This window comes from Cottoperca gobio, chromosome 12, assembly GCF_900634415.1.
Source record: "Cottoperca gobio chromosome 12, fCotGob3.1, whole genome shotgun sequence".
NCBI classification, from domain to species: Eukaryota; Metazoa; Chordata; class Actinopteri; order Perciformes; family Bovichtidae; genus Cottoperca; species Cottoperca gobio.
In genome coordinates this window covers 16328891-16345179 of record NC_041366.1, presented here as the reverse complement: position 1 = coordinate 16345179, position 16289 = coordinate 16328891, and the positions used below count along the sequence as shown (strand labels likewise).

At 42.0% G+C, this 16289-nt stretch overlaps 1 protein-coding gene across 4 annotated transcripts in view; it reads left to right on the top strand.

The window, feature by feature from the left end:
* The window catches only part of ptpn13 (protein tyrosine phosphatase non-receptor type 13), a 41786-nt gene extending 27108 nt beyond the window's left edge, over positions 1 to 14678 (top strand). For 2 of the 4 annotated variants that reach the window (XM_029444464.1, XM_029444467.1), the window contains 33 exons: positions 94 to 256; positions 1059 to 1494; positions 2238 to 2344; positions 2431 to 2484; positions 3124 to 3213; positions 3395 to 3502; positions 3624 to 3755; positions 4102 to 4577; positions 5037 to 5168; positions 6254 to 6347; positions 6463 to 6548; positions 6645 to 6813; positions 7246 to 7460; positions 7596 to 7694; positions 7782 to 8161; positions 8257 to 8416; positions 8552 to 8707; positions 9030 to 9201; positions 9294 to 9504; positions 9631 to 9716; positions 9810 to 9859; positions 10129 to 10284; positions 10567 to 10732; positions 10866 to 10955; positions 11071 to 11177; positions 11264 to 11319; positions 11710 to 11804; positions 12055 to 12203; positions 12292 to 12382; positions 12663 to 13000; positions 13349 to 13564; positions 13659 to 13721; positions 14032 to 14678. In XM_029444464.1, the coding sequence (XP_029300324.1) occupies positions 94 to 256; positions 1059 to 1494; positions 2238 to 2344; positions 2431 to 2484; positions 3124 to 3213; positions 3395 to 3502; positions 3624 to 3755; positions 4102 to 4577; positions 5037 to 5168; positions 6254 to 6347; positions 6463 to 6548; positions 6645 to 6813; positions 7246 to 7460; positions 7596 to 7694; positions 7782 to 8161; positions 8257 to 8416; positions 8552 to 8707; positions 9030 to 9201; positions 9294 to 9504; positions 9631 to 9716; positions 9810 to 9859; positions 10129 to 10284; positions 10567 to 10732; positions 10866 to 10955; positions 11071 to 11177; positions 11264 to 11319; positions 11710 to 11804; positions 12055 to 12203; positions 12292 to 12382; positions 12663 to 13000; positions 13349 to 13564; positions 13659 to 13721; positions 14032 to 14109 (5181 nt within the window). In that variant the 3' untranslated portion in view covers positions 14110 to 14678. The remainder of the gene's footprint in view (positions 1 to 93; positions 257 to 1058; positions 1495 to 2237; positions 2345 to 2430; positions 2485 to 3123; positions 3214 to 3394; positions 3503 to 3623; positions 3756 to 4101; positions 4578 to 5036; positions 5169 to 6253; positions 6348 to 6462; positions 6549 to 6644; positions 6814 to 7245; positions 7461 to 7595; positions 7695 to 7781; positions 8162 to 8256; positions 8417 to 8551; positions 8708 to 9029; positions 9202 to 9293; positions 9505 to 9630; positions 9717 to 9809; positions 9860 to 10128; positions 10285 to 10566; positions 10733 to 10865; positions 10956 to 11070; positions 11178 to 11263; positions 11320 to 11709; positions 11805 to 12054; positions 12204 to 12291; positions 12383 to 12662; positions 13001 to 13348; positions 13565 to 13658; positions 13722 to 14031) is intronic. The other 2 variants (XM_029444465.1, XM_029444466.1) reach the window with 2 other exon arrangements.
* The last annotated feature ends 1611 nt before the right edge of the window (positions 14679 to 16289 follow it).

Genomic DNA, 16289 nt, shown 5'->3' with positions numbered 1-16289 from the left:
AACAGCACTGTAGTGATTCTCTCATTAATTCACTCTAGCTTCACCCAGTTGGTCCTCATCTTAACTTACTCTTTATAACTTGTCACCCTGAAGAAAAAGAAGATTTGCCTCCAGAACACATCAGACGGGATAAAGCACCTGTTTCAGACGGACAGCAACAAGACTTGTCAGTATCTGCTTCAGCACTGCTCCGATCAGCACAAGTTCCACCTGCAGATGAAGGCCCGCCAAAACAACCAGGAGCTTCAAGACCTAGGTAGGCGAGAAGTGAGCAGCCACACAGACGGACGGGAATATTTGGCCGGCAAGGAGTTGCATATATTTTAACCTTAAGAGGAAATCAACGCGTTACAGAAATGTAGGCTGAAAAGTGATGCATCACAAGTGTCCAGAAAAAGGCCGACCTCCCGATAATAGTTAACTGTGAGCTACATTGTTTCCAGCTGCAGCTGCATGTGTCAGCCCGTCCCACATATTCTCTCCAGATAATAACTGATGCCCACTCATTTCACTCTCTGAATTCACATACAAGTAGTTATTATATCTGAATAAGATCAACAGCAATAATGCATATAATCTTTCCCATATGTCAATCATAATGTCCATGTCTAACCTGCTGTCTATTGTACCTTTCCAAGTGATATATGTGAATCCAACGTGTGTTCTTGAACTGTTGATTGATCTTTTTCATGGTGCCTTGCTCGGTTTGATTAGTTCAACTTTGCCGAACAACAGCACAGCTTTGTGTTAATGACGCCCCATTCTCCCACCAGATTGTTGACATGAAGTCACATCTAGGTTCATATGTTGACTGCCAAGAAGAATTGGCCACACCATTACCTCTGATGATTGAGATATCCGCAGAGAGAAATGTAACGGTGCAGAGGACAGTACCTGCTTTCACCGTCTAGACATTAATTACTTCAGAGTTAATGACACAGATCAACACTTAAGCTCTTTTGGAATTCCCTCAACTTTGTCTCGTACTTTGTCTATATTTATAAACACCAATATTATTATTATTATTAACAACTAACCTGTGCCTTTCTGTTAATCAGAAAACTGCCCCTTGAGCAGTTTGCAGTATTCCCTTGACCCTCGGAGTGGAGACGTAGTGGGGAGGACAGTGAGCTCGGGCAGCCTGGCCTCCAGCTTATCGACGCGCTCCAATCCAGACCACCTGAAGAGGATCTCCTACTCAGACGTGGCCCTCCACAAGGCACCGTCTGGCCCAGTGTTGGTCCAAGATGAGCTTCACTTTCCAGGTTTCAATCCAGCGGCCTCCGCGGTCCTTTCCAATCCGCGGATAATGAGCCGCTCCCACCACAACCTGGGACAGATGCCAGAGTCTCCAGAGCACCGGGTGGCGGAGTCATATAGTGGCCAGTCGCACAGCACACTGAGTCAGGCGCAACTCAACCAAGTGGCCTCTCACTTCCAGCAACACCAGCGAGCCAGCTCAGACACAGACTCCCTCTCGCACCAACACGACAAGTGAGTTTCAAAATGAAACGTTGAGCAGAAGCCTAAAATACACTAACATATGAGAGAGCATCACTCAGAATAAAATAATAGTGGGTGTTGTAAATGCTGACATTATTTCATTACTTTACCATCCATCAAGTGATGCAGGAACTGGAATATTTTATGCTATTTGTACGCCTTTTAATTTGTCCTTTTAAAATCTGATTTCATGCTCCGTTAAGGAAATGGGATCTTGTTTTTATTAGTTGGCCCTCTGTAAAGTCTTCAGTGCCAGAGTCTCCAAGCTCACTTTAGGACAGGCTAAGGTTTCTAAATGAGGGCTTATTACTGGGACTATAGCTCTGCCTAACACCACAGAGACACAGAACTGTACTTCAAGCCTCTAATTAAACCTCTGGGGGTCCGTGTGTGTGTGTGTGTGTGTGTGTGTGGGTACACACGCACCCTTGTGTCTGTGCTTTTATGGGAGTGTGCCTACCACTACATGTTGCTATTTTCATTTAGTACCAAAACCTTGTTTTGTGCCAGTTGCCCCCTCTTGTGTCACCTTTCCAGATGACATGTGTGATTTTAAGTTTCTGTATGAATAAAAACTTCAACGTGAGTAGTTAGTAGAATGAAAGTAAGTGTTTTAGTTTAGCCAAATACACCTTCTTCTTTATTACATTCAGCCTCCTTTTTGTTCCTTTCCCCCGTTCAATGAGGAAAGTTTCCGTCTCAGGCTAAATCTTTTCCACTTACTCTCTCCTCAGATCTCCTGGCACAGCGTCCCACAGCAGCCCTGCTTGGAGTCTGAGCCGGTCCAAAAAAGAATCTGACTCTTCTTCCACAGAGGACACCGGCCAAGCATATGTAGTTGGTAAGGATGCAAACCTGCGAAGGATGATGTCACTCCCTGGTGAAAAAATATGACTTGACCTGATCTCTTGTGTTTTCTGTTCCCAGGTGTCAGTATGCACAGTTCCTCCGGACCACCTTCAACCCCAGCTTCTGTCAACGGCATGTATTCAAATATCTTATCTTTTGTTTCCCCAGATACATAGACTCCGGATTTCCATGTTTTGTATATGTACATGTTTTGTAATGTATACAGTATAATGTAAAAATGCAGTGTGTGCTCCCCCCCCCACACACACACACACACCACTCGTGCTGTGACATTTTTAATCCCCTCCTTCAATCTGTTGAACCATATGCTAATCGTGGGCACGGCCAAGTACGGATATACAAACCAAAAAAAAAACAGTATGTGTTCTAAATCACAATTATATAATGCAGAATTGAGTCTCTGACCTCTCAGGGCTGCCTGCTTGCGGAACTGCCCCCCCCCCCCATTTAATAGCTTCATACTTGGCACTAAACTCATGACCTTCCCTTTCATCCTAGCTTAACCCGTCTTTTCAGGCCCATTAGCCAACAGTGCTAAAGTAGGGGTCGCTCAGCAATACTGTACGCCTGCCTGAGCTGATTAATGGTTACAGTGTGGATATACTAATCCTCTCAGATATTACGTGCGATAATAATTTAACAAAATGACTCTCTGATATGCATCAATCACAAATGACAGAGCTAATAATGCATTTACCTTTTTATATTCTGGTAAATCTAACAAATGCAATGTGTCTTTGTGCTGCACAGATTCACTCAAGAAAAAGCTCATTGCCTTACCCTCCCCAGAGAGAGAAATCACAACTGTAAACCTGAAGAAAGATGTGAAATATGGCCTGGGTATGGATGTACAAGCATTGCTCCTGAAATAACAACTACATTTCTGCTGCCACTTCTCAGCTGTCAAAGTCGACAAGTATTCTCCAGGTGTTTGAAGTGTGTGTGTGTGTGTGTGTGTGTGTGTGTGTGTGTGTGTTGTTTTACGTATCGTCATTCGTTTGTACTCGTTTGTGTTCTGTAGGTTTTCAGGTAGTTGGAGGAGAGAACTCCGGTCGTACGGACCTTGGCACCATCATTAGCTCCATCACTCCTGGGGGTCCCGCTGATGTCAACGACTGCCTCAAACCGGGTAGGCCAGTGTTTAGCTCCACTCTTCCTCCTACGGGTGGATTATGGTGTTACTTTGTTGTCTGCTGTGATAACTCTTAGCAGTGCTAGCATGTCTGTAACGGCTGTGATTGTTGACGCAGGTGACCGGCTGATCTCAGTGAATGATGTGAACCTAGAAGGGCTCTCTCATGCCTCCACCATTGACATCCTCCAAAACGCTCCAGATGATGTTACCCTGGTGGTGTCACAGCCCAAAGAGAGACTCTACAAAGGTACAAGTAGGGATATGAGTGTAATGCTGCTATGTGTAAAATGATCCGATTTTTGTTTTGGTGTGAAGGAAGATAGTCGCACACTTGTGGCCAGGATGCAAAAACATTAATTTAGCAACATTTCGACATTCTTCAGGGTAATTCTTCACGTTAATGAAAAAAGACTATGATGTCGAAACGCTGGTAAATTATAAACACCTCACACCTGTACTTCAAAACTGCTGTGCGTTCCTCCTCTCACCACGGTTTTGTTTCGGTCATATTGCTTCCTTGTCCCTGCATTACCAGTTCTTCCTCTTACGTCCAGACTTGCAGACTGATATCACTCTTCTTCTTGTTTTGGCAGAATCATCTTCAGGCTCTGTTCCCTACCCAGCCAAGTCTGCATTGAAGGCACTTAATTCTGTCCAGAGACGAGAACTTGACTTTGATACCTCGTCAGAGGAGCAGGTGGGAACAGGAAGCCCCAGCCCTCCTCTCAACAGCGCGGTCACACCGCCAGCCACCGCCTCCCCAGTCCAACATCACTCCAGCCTCAGTTCTCAGGACTCTAGGATGAGCAGTGTTGCTAAAATCAGCCCACCCCCTGCTATAGATGTCCGGCAGTGCCTAGAAAGAGCCACAACTGCTGCCACCGTTGCCGCACTTCATAGACCAGAACCTAACCTGGGTTTGGATCCTACGCCACCGGCACTGCCGCCTAAGACTAGAAAAGCTAAAGTGTCGGAAGCTCCCAAAGTTTCCGAGCACTCTGACTGGGGGGATTCAGACATGGATGAGGAGACTTATTCCAGTAGTCAAGAGAAACTCAAAGTCAAAAAGGTGCGGCCTTTGTGTTTATGAATTCATTGGTGTAAATGTGTTCTTTGCTTTTTTTTAATGCATCATCCCAAAGTGACGTTGTCTACTCTGAAGATCTATGAAGATCACAAAAGGTTTTTGTTTTGGATCCTGGTTGAGAAAATATAAATCAACATTTGTTAATGGAACTGGATACGAATGGTTCTTCCACAAACGAGCATTACACATTACCGTCCTGATGCTTGCCACAACTAACTGCCTGTTGTGTATATAACCTTTGCCTATCTTTACATTTACACCGTCAATGCAAGGCAGTGTGTCACCTTCACACTGCGTGTCATTGCTTGAATGTAAGATCTGCTCATTTTCTTCTTCAGCGTTACTTATTTCAGCTTCCTCACTCTCCCTTGATCCCTTTTTTTCTTTCTGCACGTTCCAGCTTGTGATAATTCAACTTAATACCCTATTCTCTGTTTGCAGGAATACATCATGGAAAATGTTAATGGTAATGCCCCAGGGGTCAATAGTCTCCGTCCAGGAGAACTATTTGATGTTGAGCTGTCTAAAAAAGACAGCAGCCTGGGCATAAGTGTCACGGTACTGTTCGGCAAGGTTTTCACGCTCTCTTTGTTTTGCCCCTCCCCCCCCCCCCCCCCCCCCCCTCATCTCGTTGTCTGTCTGTGCTTACATGTTGCCTGGGTTTGGATTGCTTTATTAACGCTGTATGTTGTCAGATCGGGAAACGGTTGTGGGAATATTGTCTTTTTTTAAGCAATAATGATTGTTTCTAAATAAAGTCACAGTATCTTCAGTGCCTTCACAGTAACTGCCACGTATAGTTTAAACCTGTTTAGTGAGCTTTCTCATTGCTGCGGACTGTAGAGTACTGGAGTGCCACTAATATAATTTGTCCCTGAGGGATTTCGAAACATCTTCACAATAACACTCAAAAACAAATCACGTGACTGTCAGCAGACCAGCGGTGCTCTAACATATCAGCGTTGTAGAATAAACACTGATTGAGTGTGTATTGATTTTTTAAAATAATAAAATTCACCTTAACAATAAACTATCATAACCAAATGGACACGGAGTAGAACTTCTCATTGTCTCTGATTATTTGGATTAACCTTTAATTTTGTCAATAACATCACAGTGGAGGATTTTGTTTTCATTTGCAAAACATTCCTAATTGCGATATGATGAAAGCTTTGTCTAACTTTAGTTAATAAAGCCAAAGCATATTATAAATATGAAAGACATTATTGGGACGTATTGGTGGTCAACGAGGTGAAAAGGGAGCGTTATGGTTCATGACATTTAAACACTTTGTTTTTTATATATTGTTATTCTTAACTATATACTTTCTTACTTATATCAGGCTGTGAGCCTATGTTAACAAACCACAATATTAACTTCAGGGAAACTTTGTCTTTCTTGTCTGTTTTTGCTAATTGGCTTTCAAATATTCTTTTATGAAGATTGGCTGATTAATTTTTTTTATTTTTTTTATTAAATAATTTTACCAAGAATATATTTTGGAACCCACAGTTAAAACAAAGCATTTATCATTTAGCAATTACACTTGAAATGAAAAAAAAAACCCTCCACACCTGTCATCAACCCCCATTTAAAATACGTAATGAACCATTTTCTCCTTGGCTAATTCGACCTAAGAGGTGTGTTCATTTTTATAGGGGGGAGTCAACACGACTGTTCGACATGGAGGCATCTACGTCAAAGCCATCATACCAAAAGGAGCTGCTGAGCTCGACGGAAGGATACAGAAAGGTGACGGCCTGAACAGCGATGTCACAAATAATGACGTGAAACAGAAATGCTTCATTCTAAACTCAATTATTGGAGCGAACAAGAGTGTTTAGACTACATATGTGTCTGTGCTCAGGTGATCGCATCATGGCTGTAAATGGAAAGAGTCTGGAGGGAGCCACTCATCAGCAAGCAGTGGAAGCTCTCCGAGACACTGGGCAGGTGAGGGATGACGTTTACCTCGAGCACCCTGCTGATGAGCCGTTTAGTTGCTACCCAGCTGGCCACTAACACCAAGGCAATCATTTTCTCCCTCAGACAGTGCACTTGTTGCTGGAGAAGGGTCATCCGCCTGCAGACAGTGTCCATGCGCCCCTCACACCTCAGTCCACTCGACTAACTGCTGGCAGCGAACGAGACCAGAACAAGGATAAAAAGCAGTCACTTCAGGTCAAAGAGAAACCCGAGTACAGCTTTGTTACACAAGGTGAGGCGGCAACAAGCAGCGTGACTATAAATGTTTGTTAAGTAACCTAAAGGGACAGTTCACCCCTTGTGTGTAGTTCAGTAGAAAGAAAATAGTTCCTACATGAAACTGCTCACAACGAGGTCTGTGGATTATCTTGAGTAACCGGGTCATGATTTCTGGAAAGACGTTGCTGTTGAGTTTTCCAAATGTGTTTTCTTTTGTGATTTGAGCACCACAAGCAAAGTGCCTTCTAGTTCCTATGTTTGGAAAAGAAGATGGTGTTTCCATTGCTGATTAGTAACAAAAGGCGGGAACGACTTTGGAAGATACCTACTTGATTTGTGATTTATACTTTGTTAGTATGTTTTTAAGGTGTTTTTGTTTCAGGACCACACTGGCTACATCAAGAGGCTCCAGTTCACTGTGCCTGCATATCTTTGTCCCCCCCAGATAATGTGTTTGATGTGTGCCTGCTGAAGAACACATCAGGCCTGGGCTTTAGTTTCAGTCGAGAGGAGAACATCCCCGACGAACCTTCTGGCTCCAGCATGGTGCGGGTTAAAAAGCTGTTTCCTGGCCAACCAGCTGCAGAGAGCGGTCGCATCAACGTGGGCGACATCATCATGCGGGTCAATCAGACCCCCCTCAAAGGATTATCCCAACATGTAAGTAGGGTGTCTCTCCCTGCTGCGGTCACGATACCTCAAACATGTCCTTTAAGTAATATCGATGGTATTGTTATTAGTTTGTTTGTTTTGGTACTATAATATAATTGTGTGTCCTCCCTTTCATTCACACAGGAGGTGATCTCAGCCTTGCGAGGAACGGGACAGGAGGTGACTTTGCTTCTTTGTAGACCTGAATATGGAGTTCTTCCTGAAATGGACACTTCAGCTTTGGTGAGTCAGTAAATAATGTGCTTTCTTCTGTCTCTAACTACCGTGTGAAATTGCTGGAAACTTAATTTAAACTGCTTTCTTTCCCAGACGCCCATGCCGTCACCCCGAAAGGAGCCTTTGACCCAGGCAGAGTCCAGCCAGAGCCTCGACAGGGCGGCCTCTCCTCCGGAGACACAAGGTCAGACGAGTCGGGGCACCGTGGAGGACGCCCTGGAGAGGCTGCTCAAAACCCCCGGCCGACACAACAGCTACAGCGACAGCACTGATGGAGATGAGGAGGTGGAAGAAGCCTTCAGCCCGGGATCTGTGGAGCACATTAGGCAGACCTGGGAGCGGAGTGTCTACCACACCCCTAGCAGCAGCCTGGGACTGGGACGCTACGACAGCACCGGTCAGATGGACGACACCTTCAACTCAGCCTTCTACTCGTCAAACCTGTCGTTGGCGAGATCGGACTTCAGCGCGAGGTACTCAATAATGTTTCAAAAATGATCATATCATCTGCATTAATTATGTTCTCTGATATCTCACATCACTTTCTGTTGTGTGGTTGTTTGGGAAGGTGTCCGTCATCCCCCGTTACAGCTGATCTGGAGTCATTCGCCCTGCATATGGTGTCCGCCCCGACTTCCCCAAGCCCAGATCCCCTGCCTCCTCCACTGCCTCTGCCCTTAAACCTCACCGTGTCCGGCAATGGACATGACATGGAGGAATTTGTCCCGGTAAGGCCTCAGGAAGGGAAGCTCTCGTCTAATGTCTGACTCAAATAGGGGTTTCACTAAAATGTGGATCTTATACAAACAAATGTATTCAGACTAAGGGTCATTTCTCTAACTGAGATTCATCTCTGTTGTTAGGAAGTAGAGCTAAAGGTCTCCTTAGTCAAGTCAGAAAAGGGCAGCCTGGGCTTCACCCTCACCAAAGGTAATGATCATGGATGTTACATCCATGACATCGTCCAGGATCCAGCCAAAGGAGATGGAAGTCTCAGGCCCGGGGACCGGATGATTATGGTACGAATTCATCCCTAATCCCTTACTCTGGTCACAGCCGACAGTATGATCAGTCTCTGTTGTTAGTGGATTAAACCAACCCTAGGAGAGATGGTTTCAAACTAAATAGTTGTCATTTTAAAGGAATAGTCAAACATTTTTGGGTCAAAGACAAGATCAAGACTTGTTTTTAAAAATCTACTTTGGACAGTCAGTCCAGATGTTTCCACCTGCTTCGTCTTTCTGCTCGGCTGAGCTAGTAGCACAGTGTATATGAGTTGTACCGATTGAGTTGTATTCCCATAAATCCATAATGCATGAATCTTTTATTTTCCACTTCCAGGTGAACAACACAGATGTGAGCAATATGGGCCACACCGAGGTGGTCAATCTTGTGCGCGCCGCCCCCCGTGTGGTTGACTTGGTGGTAGGGAGGGTCCTGGAGGCTCCCAGGCCCCCCATAGAAGCCCACCTGCTGCCTGACATTGACTTTGAGGGCAGGCAAGAAGCCCTGGGTAAGGAACAGACCTCATTAACAGTGTTCTTTTCCAGGTGTTTAATCAAAAAGAAGAACGTTAAGTCTAAAATGTTTTACTTCTATCCCCAGGTTTGGTACTGGATGGTGGCAGTGACAGTGTATACAACGTCTTGTTTGTGAAAGACATCCTGCCCGGTTCAATGGCCTTTGAGGAGGGAAGCCTGAGACCGCTTGATTTAATCCACTACATCAACGGTGCTCCCACGCAGGACCTGACTCTCAGTGAGAGCAGCCGACTGTTGGAGCTCTCCCTCGACGACCTCACACTAAAGGCCACACGGTAGCCTAAGAAAGAATGACATGTGTAGCCCGTGTGGGCTTTTTAATGCTGAGTCAGTGTTATTTATTTATCTGGATCATGACATTTAACATTTTCTTTTTGGTTTTCCTCTCTTGGTTTTCAAAGGGATGGAAAGCCTGTTTCTCCCGAGCAGAAAAGTGTCTCCTTCCTTAACAACAACGTTAGCCCCAAAGTTTCATCCAGCATGAACGGTGTGTTTTAGATCCTTAAATCTGTCGCCTGTATAAAGATATTTTATTAAATGTTGATTGTGCATATAATCGCAACGTTGTTTTCTGTTTAAGGGTTTCTTAAAGGAGAAGATCCAAGAGATACGGCTCTTTGTCCTTTAGAGGTAAGTTAAGAAATACAGTTTTGCTCTATATTCCATCGATGTGCTTGAATTAAAACTTGTTCTTTCTGTTTAGACATGTCAAGCAAACGGCTAACATGGTTCCATGTTGTACGAATACTCTTATCACAATAAAGCTTGTGTCTGAATGGCAATCATTACTTTATTGCCTTCTTCGTTACAGTTGTCTACTAACGTTTTAAATCATGGATTAAAGGTGCTTACACGTTTGTTTGTTTGTTTGTTTGTTTGTTTATTTGTTGAATATGCAGGAGGTGATCATAAAGCTGGATCTGGAGAAGCTGCAGTCGGGGGGTCTGGGTTTCTCTGTGATCGGAGGTGAAAGGGGGATTTTTGTCAAGTCCATCACACCGGGAGGAATAGCAGAGTTCTCGGGCAAACTGCAAGTGGGAGACAGACTGCTGAAAGTGAGTGGTGCTTTAGATTTATATTACATATTAATGTAATGTGCGTTTGTTAAACGAGACTTAATGCCCTTTATTCATTTACTCTTCACATTTGTGCCGAATGCATTTTACTGCTATTTTCAAAGATGACAAACCTGATATTGCTTCTTTTCCATACAAACAAATATAATGTCAAGCACACAAGAAGAACACTATTATAAATATATTCAGAAATACATAATAATAAAAGATGCCCCTCATGCATTAAATCCTGTTATGTTTCCGTCTGTCTTTTTCTTGCAGGTGAATGAAGAACTAATGACAGGTGTGTCCCACACCAAAGCTGTTACCACCATCCGTAAAGCTAAAAACCTGGTTCATCTTATAGTGTCCAGACCGCCAGACCAGAACCCAAAGACATACCTGGCCTATCTGCCCATCAGCTCTGACAAGTGCAATGGAAACACAGGTGCGAGCGGAGACGCAGTACACGCCATTTCTATGAGATTCAGAAAAGTTTTGTCCCGATCTTATTCTACTCTATTTAAAAGGACATTGTGACTTGTGTTTGTAATAATGTGAGCCCGTATCTCTGCACACAGATCTGAGTGAGGACAGTGGAGCAAAGACAAAGCTGTTTACTCTCCATGATGAGCTGAAATCTGTCGGCTTCCCTTCCATACCGCCAATAGGTAATAACACACAGGCGAGAACAACGTGGTGTCATTTTACTAGCTAAGTGATTTCATTGGTAAATCAAAAAAATCAAATTGTAAACTTCACAAACTTTGTTCCCGTGTTTCACAGACTACGCACACGACCCACTGGAACAGAAAAGGGAGACGGAGCACAGCGCAGAGCTTTCAGAGGACACAGACTGCGATGGCTCTTCTTTACCTGAAGACTCCCCGGAGGTACAAATCGAATCCATTAGACTCCAGGAAACATCGAAACTATATGCAAATATGATATATATATATGTTTTATTCTTTCATAACAGAGTTCCAGGAAAGTGGAATGGCAAGAGGAGAACATTGACTATCCAAGGAACGAAAAGTACGATTTTAACATCTGTCAGAACGGACATTTCCATAAATATATCAGATGGAGCGGAGAGTTGTAAACACTTAAAAACCTGGCAAGACTACAAGAATGGTGTGATGAATGTGATTTCCCGGCAGTAGGGTCGTTAAGTACGGCACAGATAGGGAAACTAGGCATGATTTCCAATGTCATTTTATACTATTTTAATTCTGTATATATATATATATATATATATATATATATATATATATATATATATATATATATATATATATATATATATATATATATATATATATATATATATATATATATATATATATATAACAACATTGTGATTATTGTACTGTAAATGCTCTTATTCTGTCCTTGTACTAATTGTTTATGTTTTAAAATCAACAGTTATCTGCAAATGAGTGCTGGACAGCCAGAGGAAGATGAAATCACATGGGGAAGTGATGAACTGCCAATTGAAAACATGAACAAATCAACAGATGGTAAGAGCGACTTTGGATTTGAAAATGTGAAGTTCAAATGACACGAGAGGAGAATTTCCAATTGGAGTTGGCAAGTTGGAGATCTAGATATGAACATTAAATTAGGAAGTGAACGCAGCGAGAATGAAGTCTAGATACAGAGGGAGTGTGTGTGTGTGTGTGTGTGTGTGTCTTTGTGTTAAATTTATAATTTTTTTTGGTCCATTACTTTTGTAATATTGAATTATGTTTTGTAATTCTGCCCCCCCAGACGGGCCAGTCATCACAGAGGATGAGCTGACCTCTTTGCCCCTCGTCAAAGTTGTCCCCGATGGCCAGTACACGGGACCAAAGCTCAACACTGTGGTCCGCATGATGAGGGGGCTTCTGGAGCAGAAAGTGCCCCTGCAGGAGTTTGAAGTAAGAATCTACTTTTGAATTTTATTACCTCTAAAAATCTATTGCAATTAATTCAATATTTTTTAACACGTGGTTTCCTTTGTGGCAGAATCTTCAGAATCTGCAGCCCCTGGACGACTGTTTGATAGGTCAGACGAAGGAGAACAAGAAGAAGAACCGCTACAAGAATATTGTTCCCTGTAAGAAAAGTCACAAATGTGTTATTTATAAAGTGTTTCTTAACTTAACTTGTTTCAGTAAATGTGGATAGTTCATATTTGTGTTGGGGGGGGGTCGTGTGAGGTACTTATCTATTGTTAGTGTATTGCCTACAGTGGATGGCGGTCTGTACCAGCGCGGACCCTACAATACAACAACATATAACTACCTCATTCAACCCGACTGAAAAACATCCGAACTTCCACTTTAAACTATTGGACATCATTTGAAATAAGATTTTTATGTACTCATCTCTTCCAGTTGACACAACTCGAGTTGTTCTGGGCCAAGACGGGGGCTACATCAACGCCAACTTCATCAAGATGTCAGTGAAGGATGAGAAATATATGTACATCGCATGTCAGGGTCCCTTACCCACCACTCTGGGTGACTTTTGGCAAATGGTCTGGGAGCAGAAGTCCAATGTGATCGCCATGATGACGCAGGAAGTGGAGGGAGGGAAGGTGAAATGTCAGCGTTACTGGCCGGACACACCGAGGACGGCAGAGATGGTGGACGACAGGTTACAGATCACGCTGATCAAAGACCAATACCTCGATAATTTTGTCATCCGACTCATTGAGGTCCGAGATGTCCAGGTTAGTGTGTACTTTGGTAGTGTGTATACAGATTTCAGATTTAAACTTGTATACATTGTTGAAGCTGGGGAAGGCAGTATATTTTGGTGTCATTGGGTAAAAGATGGAGGCTACTAAGGATCACTATGGCAAGGATGATGTTTGACATTAATGACTCATACAGCTTAATGTATGAAGCACATGCAAATGCCCGTGCTAATCTGGTGGGAGGGGCTTAAGACAGAGGGGAGAGCTGCAGGGTGAGGGCTGTATTTTCAAGTTCTGGCGTTTTTTCCCAATGACGTTGAAAATAAACTGCCTACCGCAGCTTTAAAAGACGCATTAACTTGAGAGTTTCTCTGTCCTCAGACTAATGAAGTACAGCGTGTGACTCATCTGAACTACACGGGATGGCCGGACCACGGAACGCCCTCACAACCCGAGCAGCTGCTCACATTCATCTCCTACATGAGGCACGTTCATCGATCGGGGCCCATAATCACACACTGCAGTGCGGGCATCGGCCGATCTGGAACCCTCATCTGTATAGACGTGGTTCTGGGTCTCATCAGTAAAGATGCGGATGTAAGTAGACTATCTTTATCTTGGATGTTGTTTAAAAAGAAGATTTTATTCTTTTTGTTCAGTGTGATCACAATCTAATAAACACTTTCTGTAGTTTGATATTTCAGATATCGTGAGAAACATGAGACTTCAGAGACAGGGAATGGTCCAGACAGAGGTAAGTTTTTATGTTTGCTTTAAGTATAAAGAAGCTTAACTCTTTACTGTGATTGATTTTGATATTACTTTCCACTTAGTTAACTTATTTTACTAAATGTGTCTTACTTGTATTGTTATTTTATTAGGCACTGGTGTCACTTCTTATTCACTTTATATTTATCGCTTTGGTTTTTTTATTCTTATGTTGTCATTTTTGAGCAATCTCTGGCACAAGAATTTCCTTCGGGATTGATAAAGTTTTATCTCATCTTATTCGACACCTTGTTGCTTCACGTTTTCTCACACGTTTTCCCCTTTCTTTTTTACAGGACCAATATATTTTCTGCTATCAAGTGATCCTCTATGTCCTCAGATGCCTTCAAGCCGAGGAAAACATCTCAGGATAGTAGCCATCATGTAGAGGCAGGGTGACCGTTTGTGTCACAAAAATGGAGGAGAGTTGACACAGGCAGAAATTGCCAAATTTACACTACATGTTTTTAAAATGCCTTAAAATATTCAGATCCTTGAGAGTAAATCCTTTTAAAGAAGTCTATATTTTTATGTTTGCTTTTTGAGTTCTCTCTCTCTTTGGCTGCTACTCCCTTTCAATGCATTTATGAGAACTGCTGATTGTATTTCTTGTCAACTACAAGAGTACGCTAATGGTTTGTTTTCAGATTCTTGGATATTCTAAAAATAATTATGAAAGTGATCAATGATTTCATATTTTATGTGGAACGAAATTGTACTTTGTGTATTTTGAATCCTATTTTGATGCTGGAACATGCCTTGACAGAATACTATGTCAGTATTTGCTTTGTAAATCTATTATACAGTAATTGCTTACTGCCTGAGGTAAATGATGAAATTAAAAGTGTACATATTCATCTCCTGAAAATTAAACTGGATACATTTTAAATGTTATGTGGAGGATTTTTTTCTTTTTTTTTATATAAATAAGAATCAAATATTTTCCTTGTCTTTTGTCATTTTAGTGCATTTCACCTTTTAGCATAATTTTGAAACCACCTTGTTTGTCTCTTTCATGCATGCTAATTGTCACATCAATATAAACATTAGTAAGTCCGAAGCTGGAGGGACACATAAAAAAGATGTGGCAGAATGAATGGAACAAACAAAGTAAAAAGATTTTCTTTTTTAAATAACTACAGTATAAGCCAGTAACTTGGATCACAGGGTCTGGAGGACAGAATAGGCGAAAGGCGAGTTTTAAAACGAGTCTAAGGAATGATCAAACTGCGGTTCTCTCTAAGTGATTAGAAAGTGTCAAAGTGAGAGGAAGAAACAGTGGAACATGTTTTATATTGTAGTGACAGACGCTCAGAGTGTTTTAGAGAATTCACCAAGAAATATTGGAGAGCAAAATATCAATATTCAACAACATAAAAAGTTGTGTTTATCAGTCGGTGTGGTTGTTAGGCCTATATCAGTGGAGGAGGAGAAGATTATATGTACATGACTTAAGAACATTATGTAGGACCATCAGAAGAAATGGTACAACACACACTAAAATATATAATTATTAATAAAAGATGATGGGAGTTGTGAATTCGTAGTTGTGCACTTTATGTCAACAGTCTTTGCACTTGGAAGATGGAGAAAAATATTTAATGTCATGTTTTTTGCAGCAAAATATACTGTAGCAAACCTTTATTTATAAAAGGAATCAAACAACTGACTTCATGTTTTTGCACAACATTGAAAGAAAGTTGATTTACACAGTCCAAAGGTATCGGAGAAGTCATTCTGATTCTCTTAATGTATGGCACACATTAATGGTCATGCCATATGTGCAGATGTGCGCTTAACTTGAATCATTATCCCATTATTGTATCTTTGATTTAGCTTTAACTGTCCTGCAGCATCTAAAAGCTGAGAGCATACACGAGAAGTAAAAAAAAACAAAAAACTCTCAAATCCTTTACTTGCTCTCTCACAAGCACCTCATCATGCTGCATTGTAAAGGAAACATGCTCACTGGGTTTCCAGATCAGAAGCAGGGTGGACTTCAGATTTGTAATGCATGTAATATTCCCTGCCACATGTTCTGCAGCTTCAGCGCTCCATCTACTAGTTTGATATCATTGAATTAGCTAGTCAGTCAGTGAGGGCTGGGTTGACACACAACATTTGATCTCCAGATGCACACACGTCTATGATCCCACCAGGACTTGCAGATGGTTCTTGGAAACTTACAACCGTGCTTGGTGAGTAATGCCCTTTTCTTTCAGATGGCGGTAGGGCTCCAACTAAGGATTATTTTCATTATCGACTAATAAAAATGTTGGTGTCTACAATATATTCCAATATATTATTTTAAGTAAAAGGCTTATATGTACAATATAACATTCATTCTGTTGCTCTGTTCCAATATTAATCCAAGTTGTATTGAAGAACTGTTAATAAAAGCTTGACTGTAATCAGTGTTAAGTACTGTGAGGTTTAATAGTTACATTACTTATTACATTTTTAACAGTGTAACTAGTTCACAACACTGTTTGTAGCTTGCTTATCGCTTAACTCCCCGAGCCCTTGATCCAATTTAACGTGGAGCACTGAGGTT